Raw genomic sequence first — 12768 nt, 5'->3', positions numbered from 1 at the left:
TATGTTAGAAAGGGCGTGCAGGGCACGCTATGGAACTACCCAGCGTCGGCAGTGGTGATGCAGGACTGCAGTCCAGATCTTTGGAGATGGAGACAGGAGGAGAATGAGCTCCAGTCTGGCTAGGCTCAGGCTACACAGCGAGATCTGGGACACACACACCCTCACCCTGACTCTCACACCTATCCCCTTACTTCTTTCCCATTATACAAACATCCCCCCCAAAAAGGGGGGGGGAAGGAAGGAAGGAAAGATAAAAGATTTCCTTTTGGAAAGCTAAACTAGAAATAAGAAAAATAGCAAAGCCATTCATATTACTGCAGTCTCTCTGCCACAGAACTCCAGTCCTAGAGGCAGTGTGGTGCGGAGCAGCTCTGGATGCAGATGCCTCTGTATGTGCTACTTAACCTCTCTGCGCCTCTGATTCTCTCCGAGCAAAATGGCAGCAATTGTGCCCTGACCATGCTTTAAAACTGTGTCTTCTCTCACAGAGAACCAGGCCTGCCCGTGACTCACTTCCACCCAGAGAAATGCAGGGGCTTATTTCTCGTTGCCAGGCAAGTGCTCTCCTCATGGATGTAGATACACGGCTACCGGCTACACTTGTAAGTCGCGGTGAGAGAAGTCTGGCTGCTCTGTTAGAGGTGTCAGGAGCAGCCCACAGGAAGAGGCCACAGGCGGACACAAGCCCCACCATCTCAGCTGAGCCCAGTCCCTCCAGCCAGGCCTTCCTGAGCACCAGGCATAGGAAGGAGCTCTCTGGGTTCTGGCTATATAAAAGAACATCTGTAGAAACAGCTGGACCCGCCATCCTCTCTGGACTAGGAGGAAAGAATATGTGTCATTGAAGTCACCAGATTTGGCGACTGAAACAAATGGAGCCTGGTTATTGGAGAGATCACATGACCGTGAAAGGCCCGTGAGTGAGTGCCAGTCAGGTCGTAGCTCTAACAAATGCTTTAAAGGGTCCTGTGCACCGTCACACTCAAGTCCAGAACGTATCAGAACACCTGCCAAAGACAAGGCTAGAAACTACCCAATTGTCCAACATTAGGCAGGGAATTCAACAAAACATAACTCGATTTCTTTGGCTCCTTTGTTGAAAAGTAAAAGTCAAAACTGTAGTGAGATATGAAACATGCTATAAATTTAAATTTTCCTTTAAAAATACAGGAAAATCTGGTTTCACCCTGTTGTGACCATACACCATCAGCCTGCATAAAGGCAAATGATAGAATTTGAACCGTGTCAGGCAGGTGGAATTTATTGATTCATTTGAATGTATCACTTTTTGTTTCTAATATTCTATATGCTAGAATGTCTAAAGGAATTATGGGTAACCCTTCATCCTGTAACCTTACCACCGTTTCGGAGTTTGTGAGCTGTGGTTTGACGTAAGGTCTTATGAATGACTAGCTGAACTGGTCTCAGATATCCCAAGCAGATCTCAAAGTCAGCCTAGGATAACATTGATCTTTTGGTCCTCCTGTCTCCACCTCCCAAGGGCTAGGACTAGAGGGATGTCACTCCCTATTAAATGCTAAGAATAAGACACAGTGCCAGCCCTGCCATTTTGTCTTTTTAAAATAAAATGACTTAAGGGAAAGAAGGAAGAAGGGAAGGAGGGAGAGGGCGAGGAAGAAGAGAAGAAAATTAGCTCAGCGCTGGAAAGAATCAAGCAGTAGCTGAGTTCCGTGCTAAGATGAGGCTGGCTCTGGGGTACGGGTCGCTGGAGAGCTGCAGTGCATTCTGGGATGTGGGCCTGGAGCCCAGGGTCACTGCCACTTCACTTCCCTAGGGCCGGCAGCGGGAAAGCATTGAGGGCTTGAGGAGGGGCTGCAGGAGAGGTGTTTCTGTGTGGTTTTAAGCCCTTTGGGGTTTCTATCTTTTGTCCAAGGCACAAGAGCCACCATGAAATAGAACGAGTGCATTTAGCCAGAGGATCTCTTGCCTGGGATGATCCTAGCACATTTTAGCGCAGCACCCAAGGATGCGCAGAACAACAAGAAACCCCCGGACACTCAGTCTCACTCCTCCACAGGAGAACCGCACCCTCTGCCGGACGCACCACCTTAAGTGGGTTTTGCAGGGACCACCTGGCTCCAGTACTGACCAGATGTGTAGAAGAAAGGGTTTGTTTAGGTTCCTAGAACCAGGCATAGGGGAAGCAGCTGCAGAGGAATCCAGTCTCACGCACGCGTGGGAACTGCACTCTGGAAAGCAGTCTGCCTACAGCCGACCCTCTTCCCGATGGTCCTCCAGAGCCTCCAGAGGAGAGCTAAGAACTGTACTGACTCAACATTAAGCAGAGGCGCGGGCACCCATGAAGGACTCACACCACTTCCTGGATGGCTGTGGCTGTGTACGTCAGGCCCTGCAGCTGTACAATGGGATCCACCAGGCTCTGGGGGTTCGAGCTGCTCCGGAATTTGGTGAAGGTAAAATGGGTCTTTAGGATGTTTGAGTACTGCATCAGGGAGAACTGCGAAAGTCAAGGGAGCCCCAGGATCAGGACTCTCCACGGCTCCTCCCCTCCTTCAGCCTTCCATTCCCTCTCCCCACCCTTCCATCCCCCCTCCCGCCCTTCTCCTTTCCCCCACTCCTTCTCTGGTGTGTGGGTTTGGGTCTTTGCGCGCATGCGCATGCCCAGGTGAGCCATGATGTGCCTGTGGAGCTCAGAGAACATCTTTCAGGATTTGGTTCTCTCCTTCCGCTGCAGGTCCCAGGGAGAGAGCTCAGGTCATCTGGCTTGTGCAGCAAGCACCTTTCCCCACTGAACCACCTCACCAATGGGCCTGTTGTTATTTTCAATTAAACTTCACTTTAAGAATAATTTTGGATGTACAGTTCATTTCCCGTGTACTTTAAGATAAAAATATTGTGGATTATACAGAACACACAATAAAGAAACCACTCGCTTGCTTGAGTTACCTACGGTAAGGTTTCACGACTAAATTGTCTTAAAACCCTTGGCTGCTGTTACGTGTATGTTTGTTTGGTTGGCTGGTTGTTTTTTGTCTGGAAAGGGTCATGTTTTATGGTCCAGCTGAACCTGAATCCATGTGACCCTGCTGCCTCAATCTCCCAAGTGCTAGGATCCCAGGCATGCGCTGTCCTCAGCTCTTTTGGTGTTAAACAACGTGGAACGTGTGGACACTGTCCTTGGCTCACAGCCCTGTCATGAGCTCTCCCTCTGGACTTCCTCCTCCACCGGCTGTGTGAGGCCACATCTGTGCCACCCTTCCACAGGCCACCACGTCTGGTACTCACCGAGGTGTTGGTGCTTGCAAACTGGCCCATCAACGTTTTGACAAAGGCCTTCATCTGGCTAAAATCACTTTGATCAATGCTGCCAGAGCCGTCAATCAGGAAAACAATGTCCATCTCTTGTACTGGACACTCTGCAGTAAAGGAGAGAGAAATCAGATGCACATATGGGCCTCAACCATCTCCTGGGTCCCAGAATTCCTTCTTACTCAACAGAGACAAGCCCTCTGCAGAGACGGCCCTTCCCTCTTCTTCCTGCACCAGATGCCCTGGTCCTGTCCTCACTTGCCCTCAAAGAGGCCAGGAAAAGTGGGGAGGGAGGAGTAAAGGCCAGGGACCAAACAGGCTCTGCAGGAAACCAGGCAACTCCTCATTAACTGCATGCTCTGAGGCATTAGAAAGCACAGGCAGGATAATTCGCAAGGTGGTTCAAGGTTGCCTCGTGGCACCAAAATACCCAGCTCCATCACTCCCTAGCTGATGAATTTAGGCAGTCGTTTAATTGATACCTCAGCACTTGGCTTCCCTGTCTCTAAGATGCAGATAACAGTAGTACCTACCACATCAGATTATCGCCACAACGAACGCACTTACATCAATACAAGGCATGGCCCTGAGTGAGGATTACTGCTGCCATTACACACGTGCCAGGAGTTCTCTAGGCTTACAGAACACACCTGCAGTGAATAGTGGGGTACCACCCAGGCCCATCCCCTTCCGATGCTGATGCACTCGCTTCTAGCCTACATGGAGCTGGCCAGCAATAGCGCTTGGTGTTCCAAGAATCCCTCTGGACAGGAGGTGTGTTACCTAGGGTTCCAGCCTACATACGGGGTCAACTAGTGTCCAAACTCCCAGGTCAGGGAAACATCTATAGAGAACCGCCTCACCATTCACCTCGCTGTTGTGTGACAGATTTCTGGATTTGACGCACAGAATCACCCCAGAAAGTGAACCCAAAACAGACCCAAGTAGCAACTGCATTAAAATTCAATTTAGGGCTACTGCAGGGGTGTGGTGAGGGATGACTGACAGGAGCAGGGGTGACCCAGAGGCCACTGTGTCACCAGCACAGATGATAACACACGAAAGCTGCAACCCTGGAGCTCTCTGCACGGCTTGCAGGCGCTCCACAGAGCCAACACATCTCTTCCCAGAAATGCGGGTTCCCTCTCTGCCAGTTTTCTAAGCTTGCACAGCCCTGGGGAGGCGCCCTGGGGAATCTTGGCAGTGTCTGCTTTCGCACTTTCTCAGAGGGTGAAGTTTGGTTACTTCCTCTGCCTCAGGGGGCTCTCACTCCTCCCTAAAGAAAATGGTTTTTTCCATTGGAAGGGAAGTGCTAACCAGCCCTTACCTTTTGTCCAGATCACTCTCCTCTGGCATACCAGCCTTGCTCTCCAGAACATCCTCAAACCTCAGAATATGTTTCTGGGAAAACCTGGCTGCAGGGCCCTAACTTTCAAAAAGCTACTACCTCGGGCCTCATCTAGATCACACTGTAAGAGGAAAGACATACCACAAGCATGTAAATAAGCAGGGCCCTTCAGATTGTCCCTAGGTTCACACTGGGGTTGTGGGTTATACGCAGGACCCTGTTGCTGCCTCCACCAGCACCCACATCCTGCGTTATCCACAGGGTGGGGAGCGAGCCGACCAGCATAACCCTGAGGTGTCACACCGAGACATTAGCGCTACAACTTGCCTCCCACACACCATTAAAATAAAAAGGGCTTTTTTCCTCTCGCAGCTGCCCCTCCACTTCGTCTGCTCCATGCACCAGGGCCTCAAGGGTGCTTGTTGGGAGCCATGTGGCCTAGTTTCAGACCAGAACATGAGTGCTTGTCCATCGGGTCTCCAGATGAGTCAGGGACTCCGAGGGGGTCAGTGTCACTTAGCAAGCACCAGTGGATTTCCAGACAGCGCAGAATACTGTGCTGGGACAGCGTAACCTGCAATCTCTCTTCTCAGAATATTAGCGATTCTCTTGGCGGTTTTTTTTTTTGTCATTTTGTCGGTCACGCAGGGGACAGATGTGATCATTCCTGGAAACCCCATTTTTCTTCTTCTCAAATATTTTTATCTAAATTTCTTTGGGAGCTGATGCTTCTCAGGTTTCTTTTATTTTTATTAAAATTTTCCGCCTCCTCCCCGCCTCCCATTTACCCCCCTCCCCCCTCCATTCCCCCTCCCTCTCCTATCCAGAACTTCTCAGGCAGGTTTCTTGTCTGGGGGGTGTCAGCTGTCACTCCTGACCCTGGGAGCTGTCCCGATTCAGTGCTGACAGTACTGGCGGCAATTCACCCCTGTTTCTGTAATATGCTTTGTTAAGTTTGGAATGATGTTGTTGCTCTTGATAATGTGTGCCGATGCTCATCCCCTTTTAGATTTGTAAAGATAGGATGTACCTGGCTCCATATTTGGCCAAGCTGGCAAAATGATAAGCATTTTTTTTAAAAGATGTTTTGATGTAAACGTTGGGAAAAAACCGTATTTGATGTATTTGTTTCTGCTAGAAGTTAACATTGGAGGGTGGGAAGTACATGTTTGTTTTAGGAGTATGAATAAAGACGCTGGAGCTATTTGGGCCAGCCTCTTGTGTGAAACTCATCTGGCGGTCGGACACACTACTTCATTTCTTCTCGCCGACGCCCCTTCCCCAATCTCAGGACCTGAACCGGAGCTGCGGTGGGACCATGGCAGGTGCTGGGGAGAAGTGGGGGATCACCACTTCCCTTTCTACTTCTGCAGTGACCACAGAGTCTAGCCTTCCACACAGCAGGCTGAGACGCCTCGGGCATCCTCTGTTCTGCAGACCTAGAGATGTGTGAGGCCAGGGATGATGGTGACCACAGCTAACTGTCATGAAGCGGCAGACAGACCCCGTAGTCATCACCTTATATGCATATAAATTAACTTTCTTGTGGCAATAGCCTCACACGGGTGGCACGGCAGCTCCCCTCACTGCCCTGCACACACCCGAGTGGTTGCCATCCCTGGAATTTTGTCCCCGTTTTCAGTCTTTTTACAAAACAACATCTTTGTGTTCTCTCAGGCCAGGTCTATGTCAAGTTCTATCAAATGTCTCCTGTTTCTTTCCCTTTTTATTGTGTCCACCAGGCTTCCAACAGCAAGTTCCTGAATAGAGCTGAGCATCTCCCAGAAGGCAATAAACCAACAAGACAAAGGTTGGCTGAGCTCTGTGGCCTCTTTTTTATAAGTGAGGCCTCCCTGATCCTGATTCTCTCACCAGTTAAATGAAAACACAATCCTGCCTACAACCCAGAGGCCTTACAGAGCGCTGGTCCTCTGGACGATGGTAGCCAGTGGACCCTAGTTCTTTCTACCTCTGCCAAACTTGCCTCTCTTGAACCTAGTTCATGCATCTATGTTCTTCACCATCAGGCATCCAACCTTGTGACTTCCCAGGACATCTGTGAGGAGACATTGACCTCCTCTGGCTGGACACAGTCTCCCCAAATCCTAAAACCCTAGACACTGCTTCTCTGTTCTTTCTGCTCCCCAAAGAGATTCTGGTCTGGCAGCATAGTCTGGGCTGTTGTTGCTGCTGCTTTAACATGGACTAAATGTTCACTGTTGACGGCACTGTGGCCTCTCTAATCTAAAGCATTGCTCTCAGCTTAGCATCCTGTGCGACTCCTGCCCTCCATTCTTAGGCTACCGATGAGGCAGTTTTTCTGGGCCCTTCCCTCAAGGCAAATACACAACCGTTTGACAGAACAAGGGTTATCACATGGGCTGTTCCAGCCAGGATCTAGTTACTTTGTATACCTTTCATCCTAAATCCTTTCATCTTTATGGCTACACGAATACTAACCCTTTACCAATGAGGAAGCTAAAGTCCAGAGAAAGGCTTTATTACCTGTACACACGAAAACACCTAACCCTGCAGACTGACTCTCAATGAGAGAGCATCCAGGTCCCGTCCTCCTTGTACAAGACTGACACTCAAACAACCATGCACCACACTTTCTGCAGCTCTGTCATTTGTCCTTGAGAGAGTTTGGAGAACCCAGCAGCTTGGTCATGAGGCATCCACGCTGTCTCCCTCATGGGTTTCTCTTCTTTAAGACTTGTTTTTGCCATCAAAGGAAAACCAAGGAGTGCCTAGACACCTGTAGCAACTGTGACACCGCCACACCCTGCTCGGCCAGCACCCAGGCTCTCCTCTGATCCAACCATAGCCAACTGAGGGTTACTGTCCTCATTGCCAGGCCAAAGTGTGCTCCTGCCCACCTCTTCCGCTTGCCGAGGCTCCTGCTCAGCCATACACTGCCCTCCAGAAGGGGCCAGGAGAAGAAGGCCTCACTCTCTGTCTGCACAATGCAAGCTGTGCTCCCCAGAAGCCTTGTCTCCAGCAAACTCACCTGGCAGGGTAGCAGGGACAGCCTGGATGAACTGCAAGCTGGAGCCTAGAAGGAGGCAGGAACCTTTGGCATACATGTTCTTCGCACAAGCTCTCTGCACGGTTGGACCACAGGCCTGAAGGCAGAGACCACCTCCATGAGCATTGCTTCCCAGGCATCGTCTTCCACCCCAACTCCCATCCCTACCCCTAGCCTCCTTCAGTTCCTATTATGCCTCTCACGATCTTCCTGTGACCCAGAGAACTCACCAGCAACTGGGAGTGATTGGTGGCAGCTACCAGGGACAGGCCCAGGGACATGTTCACAGCCTCCAGGGGAGCTGAGAAGACACACACACACAGTCACACTCAACCATACAGCTTCACTGAGGGGTTTAGCCTTAGCTGGGGTCCACTGAAAGGAACACATTAGGAGAGCTGAGAGCACTCATCCCTGGGTTCAGTCACTCACTGGGCAGTAAGATGGGTTGGCACGTGCCAGTGGCAGGTGCACAGTCATACAGTTGTCCTGTTTGGTTGACTGCCACCACCTCCAGAGGGGCTCCCACCACGAGTCTAGAAAAACAACCACAACTCACAGTCAGAGAAGAAACAGGAGCACCCTGGGTACAAGGAACTATCTTGCCATGAGGAAGTAAGACTTTGTGGGGGAAGTTTTGGGCATTTTCTACTTGGGAGGCTATTTAGAAGTCAGTCCTGTGTTTTATCCACACGCATGGAAGGGATGCCCACCGGCTTGTTAATCATGTGCAATCATATGTAGCTGGGTGAATAAAGACTCTGGATTATTTTACAAAAAATATTGCACCATAAATGACATTTCCCAGCGATGGAAACATATTATGCATCTGCCATTCTGAGCCATCTGAGAAACAGTCACCTTGAGTTCAGTGAAACAGCTTTCTGAGACCATAAGCTTTCCAAGCAAAGGTGACTATAGTTAACTGGAAATTTTTCAATATAATGTAAGCAAGTTAAATTGGACAATTTAATATGGTTATAGCAGGTCTGTACCTAATCCTCATAGTAGAAATGTAAATAGTTTTCTTAAAAAACACCTCAAGGGGATTTTTTTTTTTAAATTTGGAACTATTTTGTCACTACCAACAGTCTCCCCACCCAGACAAGAAAAGCAAACAAGGATTTGTATCTTTTCGTCAGCCAAGGCAGCCTTAATTCAACAGGCTCCTAAGGGTTCTTTTCTCCAGAGGATACTTTACAGAAAGTTGCAATTCTGTGTGTCCAGGAGCTCCCTGAGGAGAACCTAGCAGATGGCTACAGGGTTTGGGACTTGATGGCAACAATGAAGAACAAACTTGAGTTTTCTTTACCAAGCTCATTCTTCTACAGAAACTCCATCTTTTTAGTGTCTCCATTATGACTTAAAGAAATTTTCAGGACAAACCGTAGCTTTGTAGCGATCAGGGAATTACCAATGGAGCCTAAAAACCAACTTCCGGTGAGAGTTGTGAGTGCGTCACCTTCCAGGTTACTGGATGTTGGTGCCGAGTAGGGGTAGGTGGGGTCTGCCGGCTTAGGGCTGCAAGCTGATCTAAACAACAGCTACCCTGGCATATACGTGTGTAAAGAATCATTGAGCTGGACCCTTTAGATCCGTGCACCAGTCTATGTGTTGTTTTTGTTGTTGTTTTGTCTTGTGTTTGAGACAGGGTTTCTCTGTGTAGCCTTGGCTGTTCTGAAACTAGCTCTGTAGATCAGGCTGGCCTTGAACTCACAGAGATCCCTCTGCCTCTACCTCCCGAGTGCTGGGATTAAAGGCGAGCATCACCACCACCCGGCTAATGAGTTACATTTTTTCCCTTGTTTTATTTTTAAAACAATCTTATTTTACATACCAATCCCAGTTTCCTCTCCCTCTGGTCCTCCCGCCTCCCCCACACACACCTTCTCCTTATTCACTCTCAGAGAGGGTGAGGCCTCCCATGGGGAATCTACAAAGTCTTTCACACCATTTGAGGCAGGACCAAGGCCCTTCCTCCTCCTATGTGTTACATTTTTAAATAAAGAGATGGGTGGGGGGGGGGGGGAACCAGACCCTGGAACTTAGAGTTTGTAGCTGATGCTTTTCCCATCTCCCCAGCTTGCTAGCTGGGTGGAGGGGTGGCTTACAGAATTCAGGGGCCTCTGTGGCTCCCTGCTGGCCTGGGAAACCCCATCTTCTCAGGCTCACTGCCACCTCCTCCATGGAGCAGCCTGGAATTCCCCTTGATTTGCTCCCTTCCTCCTTGGGTCTCTAACACATTAATTTATACCCATGCCGCATGACTTGAAATTCTTTGGTTCTTATTTTTGGGACAAGAGAATAGGAGTGCTGGGGTGGGAGGAGGGGGCAGGTATATAATTTGTGGCTATCCATACAAAATAAAAATATGGGGCCTCCTGAGGTTGGGGAGAGATTTTCCCCGTTTCCTAGTCTCTTGGTAGTTTTCTAAGTACCCCCTCAATCCCCTAAGGTTTGGGGGGTAACTTCATCAACCTTGACCATGCCCAGCTCATGCCAGGGGAAGACAGCACAGGAGCTGTTAGGCAGAAGTGGGTTATCTCTGCAGAGCAATGCTGAGGGCTAAATGGGTCTGTGGGCCAACTCCCAGCATGCTTCTCTGCTTCCATCCTTTCTTGCTTACAAAACACAAAGGCAAAGGTAAAACAGTTAGCAATCCAGGAGTCTCAGGGTAGACCAGTAAACAGCAAGTTTAGCAAGCGTGAGTCTGGCGCAGTAACAGGGGCCACACAGAGAGAAGGCCAGGTTCAGAGGATCCTGTGCAAAACCAGGCCTTACCTCCAGTTTTGCCGTCCTCCGTGGACCCATTAATAACAAATGGAGGACTTCCCTCTCACCCAAGGCACATTTCTGCTGTGTGCCAGCAGCAGCTACCTGCCTGCCGAGGACCTGGAAGGGGTTGGCATAGGAGAGTAGGCAGGGCCTTCTTACCGAGACCCACAAAACTGGACCACAGTCTGCCCGAAGCCAGCTGCATCCTCTCTGAACACAGTGGGCTTCTCCACATCCAGGTTGGACCCATCACAGGAAGCCAGGACTAAGGAATACAGCAGGTAGAAGGATTGGAAGTCATCAAAGATGCCAAATCCCCAATGACCCCTGGTATCTTGATGCTCAACTCCACTCCAGTTTAGGGTGTCACCTGCCCAAGAGAGTCAAGTCTCCTCCTCCCACTGTGCTTCCACTGTGGGTCCACACTAGCCATCTGGGTGGTCCTCATCCTTTTCCCTCCCTCAAAAATAACCAAACCCAGGCCAGCGAGGTGGCTCAGCTGGCCTGCCACCAAGCCTGATGACTTGAATCCAATCCCTGCGACTCCCATGGTGGAAGGTGCAAATTAACTCCTGCAAGCTGTCCTCTGACCATTACCTGTATGCCATGGTACTCTCACAGCCACACCCCTGCACCCACACCTGCACCCCTGCACCCCCAAACACACACATGCACACAAAATAAATAAAGATGTAACACTTCAAGAAAAATAAACAGCCAAACCCAACAGATGTGCTGGTGCATGCCTCTAATCTCAGCACATGGGAGGCAGAGGCATGAAGACACTGCAAATTCCATGCTGGCCTGGTCTACAGTAGGGTGAGTTCCAGACCAGCCATGGCAAAATGCAGATGTCTCAGCTGTTAAAGGCTAGGTTCACCACCAAAAATGTAAGAAATAAAACAAAGAACAAACCCAATGCAGATGGTAACAGTTCCAGGGAAACATCCCCTCCAAGTCATTTCAGAGGACATCTGGGATCTGGAATTAGGCCATCTACTATATTAGCTCCGGAATACCTCACTCTCCATTTCTAGTACTAGGTAGGGCCTTGGGCGTGCTAGGCTATATCCTCAACTCCCCTCACAGGATAGCCACTTGCTAGTGCATGCAGGATCCAGCGTGTTCTCCTCATCCTTACTGGGTCACACTCCCCTTGCCGGTGGTGAAGCCAAACCCTCAGGAGGTCTCTACCTTTCAAAAGCCTTTCTGCTCCCTCATATTCCTAAACAACCATCTTTCTTCCCCACGCCCCTGGAATTCCCACCTGTCTCTGGATTCTGGAGTCCACGCCACATCCAGGGCAAGGACACTCCAAAGGGTTACTTGTCTGAGTCTGTGCCAGAGAGACATTTGAACTTGGGGTTCAGATATTTAGAGAGCTGGAACCCTGCGGCCACATGCTCGGGAGCCACACACACTTATCTTCCCGCCTTAGGTGACTCCCCTCTTAGCAGGCTCGAACCCTCGTGGACAATACAGGGACAGCAGGAAGTGAATGGGGAAGTTGGGCGGCACCAGGGAATGAAAAACCCACAGAGCTCTTTCTATTAGGGCAGCCATGAGCAGGCTCAGCACCCAGACCTGCCATCTCTAAGAGAGGTGCAAGTCTAGGCTTCTGTATGAATCTGATACATGAATTATTCCCAGTACAGATTTCAAATTATGGACTATTCTCTTGATCGCAGTGGGACCTACCTACCTGAAGTCAAGACTTGGAGAACACCTGGGCCCGGGAAGGTGGAATCCAGCCTTTCCTCCCACCTACTAGCTTCTGCAATGGCCCCTTACACCTCCGTACATGGAACTTTGTAAATGGAAAGCCCCGGAGAATAGGACTTTCTGGAAAGGCCATTCACCCTGCATAGAGGCATAGCTTACAAAGACACCTATCCTCCCTCCCTTTGATTCAAGTCCTTGCCCTGCCTAAGAGTTGTTGGAGATGACCAAGAGTCCCCAGTTAACCTGCCAGGCCCTCCCCACTCCCAAGCCTTACCCCAGCTGCACAGGAAGATCACAACTCCACGAGCCATTACTGAGCAGTGGGCTGGGATGTAGAGAGCTGCAGAGCCTCTAGGGTGCTAAACCTCTTTGGGGGAGTTAAAGTAATGAGTCAGGAGCTCAAGGGGCGGGAAGAGAGCCACCTCACTGGGGGAAAGGACTTTGTTAATAGAATAGATATGTGGGGCAGAGGCAAAAGACACCCCATGACGAAAGGCTTAATGCATTCCTTCCCATCACCTATTGGAAGTAGGCTTCCTTCTCCTAGAGCCTACCCTTCTAGTTAGTCAGATGATAGTAAGAGTTGGTACTAAGTGGCTTATAG

At 49.8% G+C, this 12768-nt stretch overlaps 1 protein-coding gene across 1 annotated transcript in view; it reads right to left on the bottom strand.

Moving 5' to 3' along the window:
• The window catches only part of Itgad (integrin subunit alpha D), a 28589-nt gene extending 16097 nt beyond the window's left edge, over positions 1-12492 (bottom strand). The window contains exons 1-7 of the mRNA XM_038335615.1: positions 12439-12492; positions 10602-10707; positions 8100-8203; positions 7898-7968; positions 7650-7764; positions 3268-3398; positions 2334-2479 (exon numbers count right to left, since the gene is read on the bottom strand). Coding sequence (XP_038191543.1) covers positions 2334-2479; positions 3268-3398; positions 7650-7764; positions 7898-7968; positions 8100-8203; positions 10602-10707; positions 12439-12475 — 710 coding nt within the window. The 5' untranslated portion in view covers positions 12476-12492. The remainder of the gene's footprint in view (positions 1-2333; positions 2480-3267; positions 3399-7649; positions 7765-7897; positions 7969-8099; positions 8204-10601; positions 10708-12438) is intronic.
• Between the last annotated feature and the right edge of the window lie 276 nt (positions 12493-12768).

The sequence above is a fragment of the Arvicola amphibius genome, chromosome 1 (assembly GCF_903992535.2).
Source record: "Arvicola amphibius chromosome 1, mArvAmp1.2, whole genome shotgun sequence".
Taxonomy (NCBI): domain Eukaryota; kingdom Metazoa; phylum Chordata; class Mammalia; order Rodentia; family Cricetidae; genus Arvicola; species Arvicola amphibius.
Note: the sequence above shows the minus strand (reverse complement) of the source record. Positions and strands in the feature narration are given on the sequence as shown.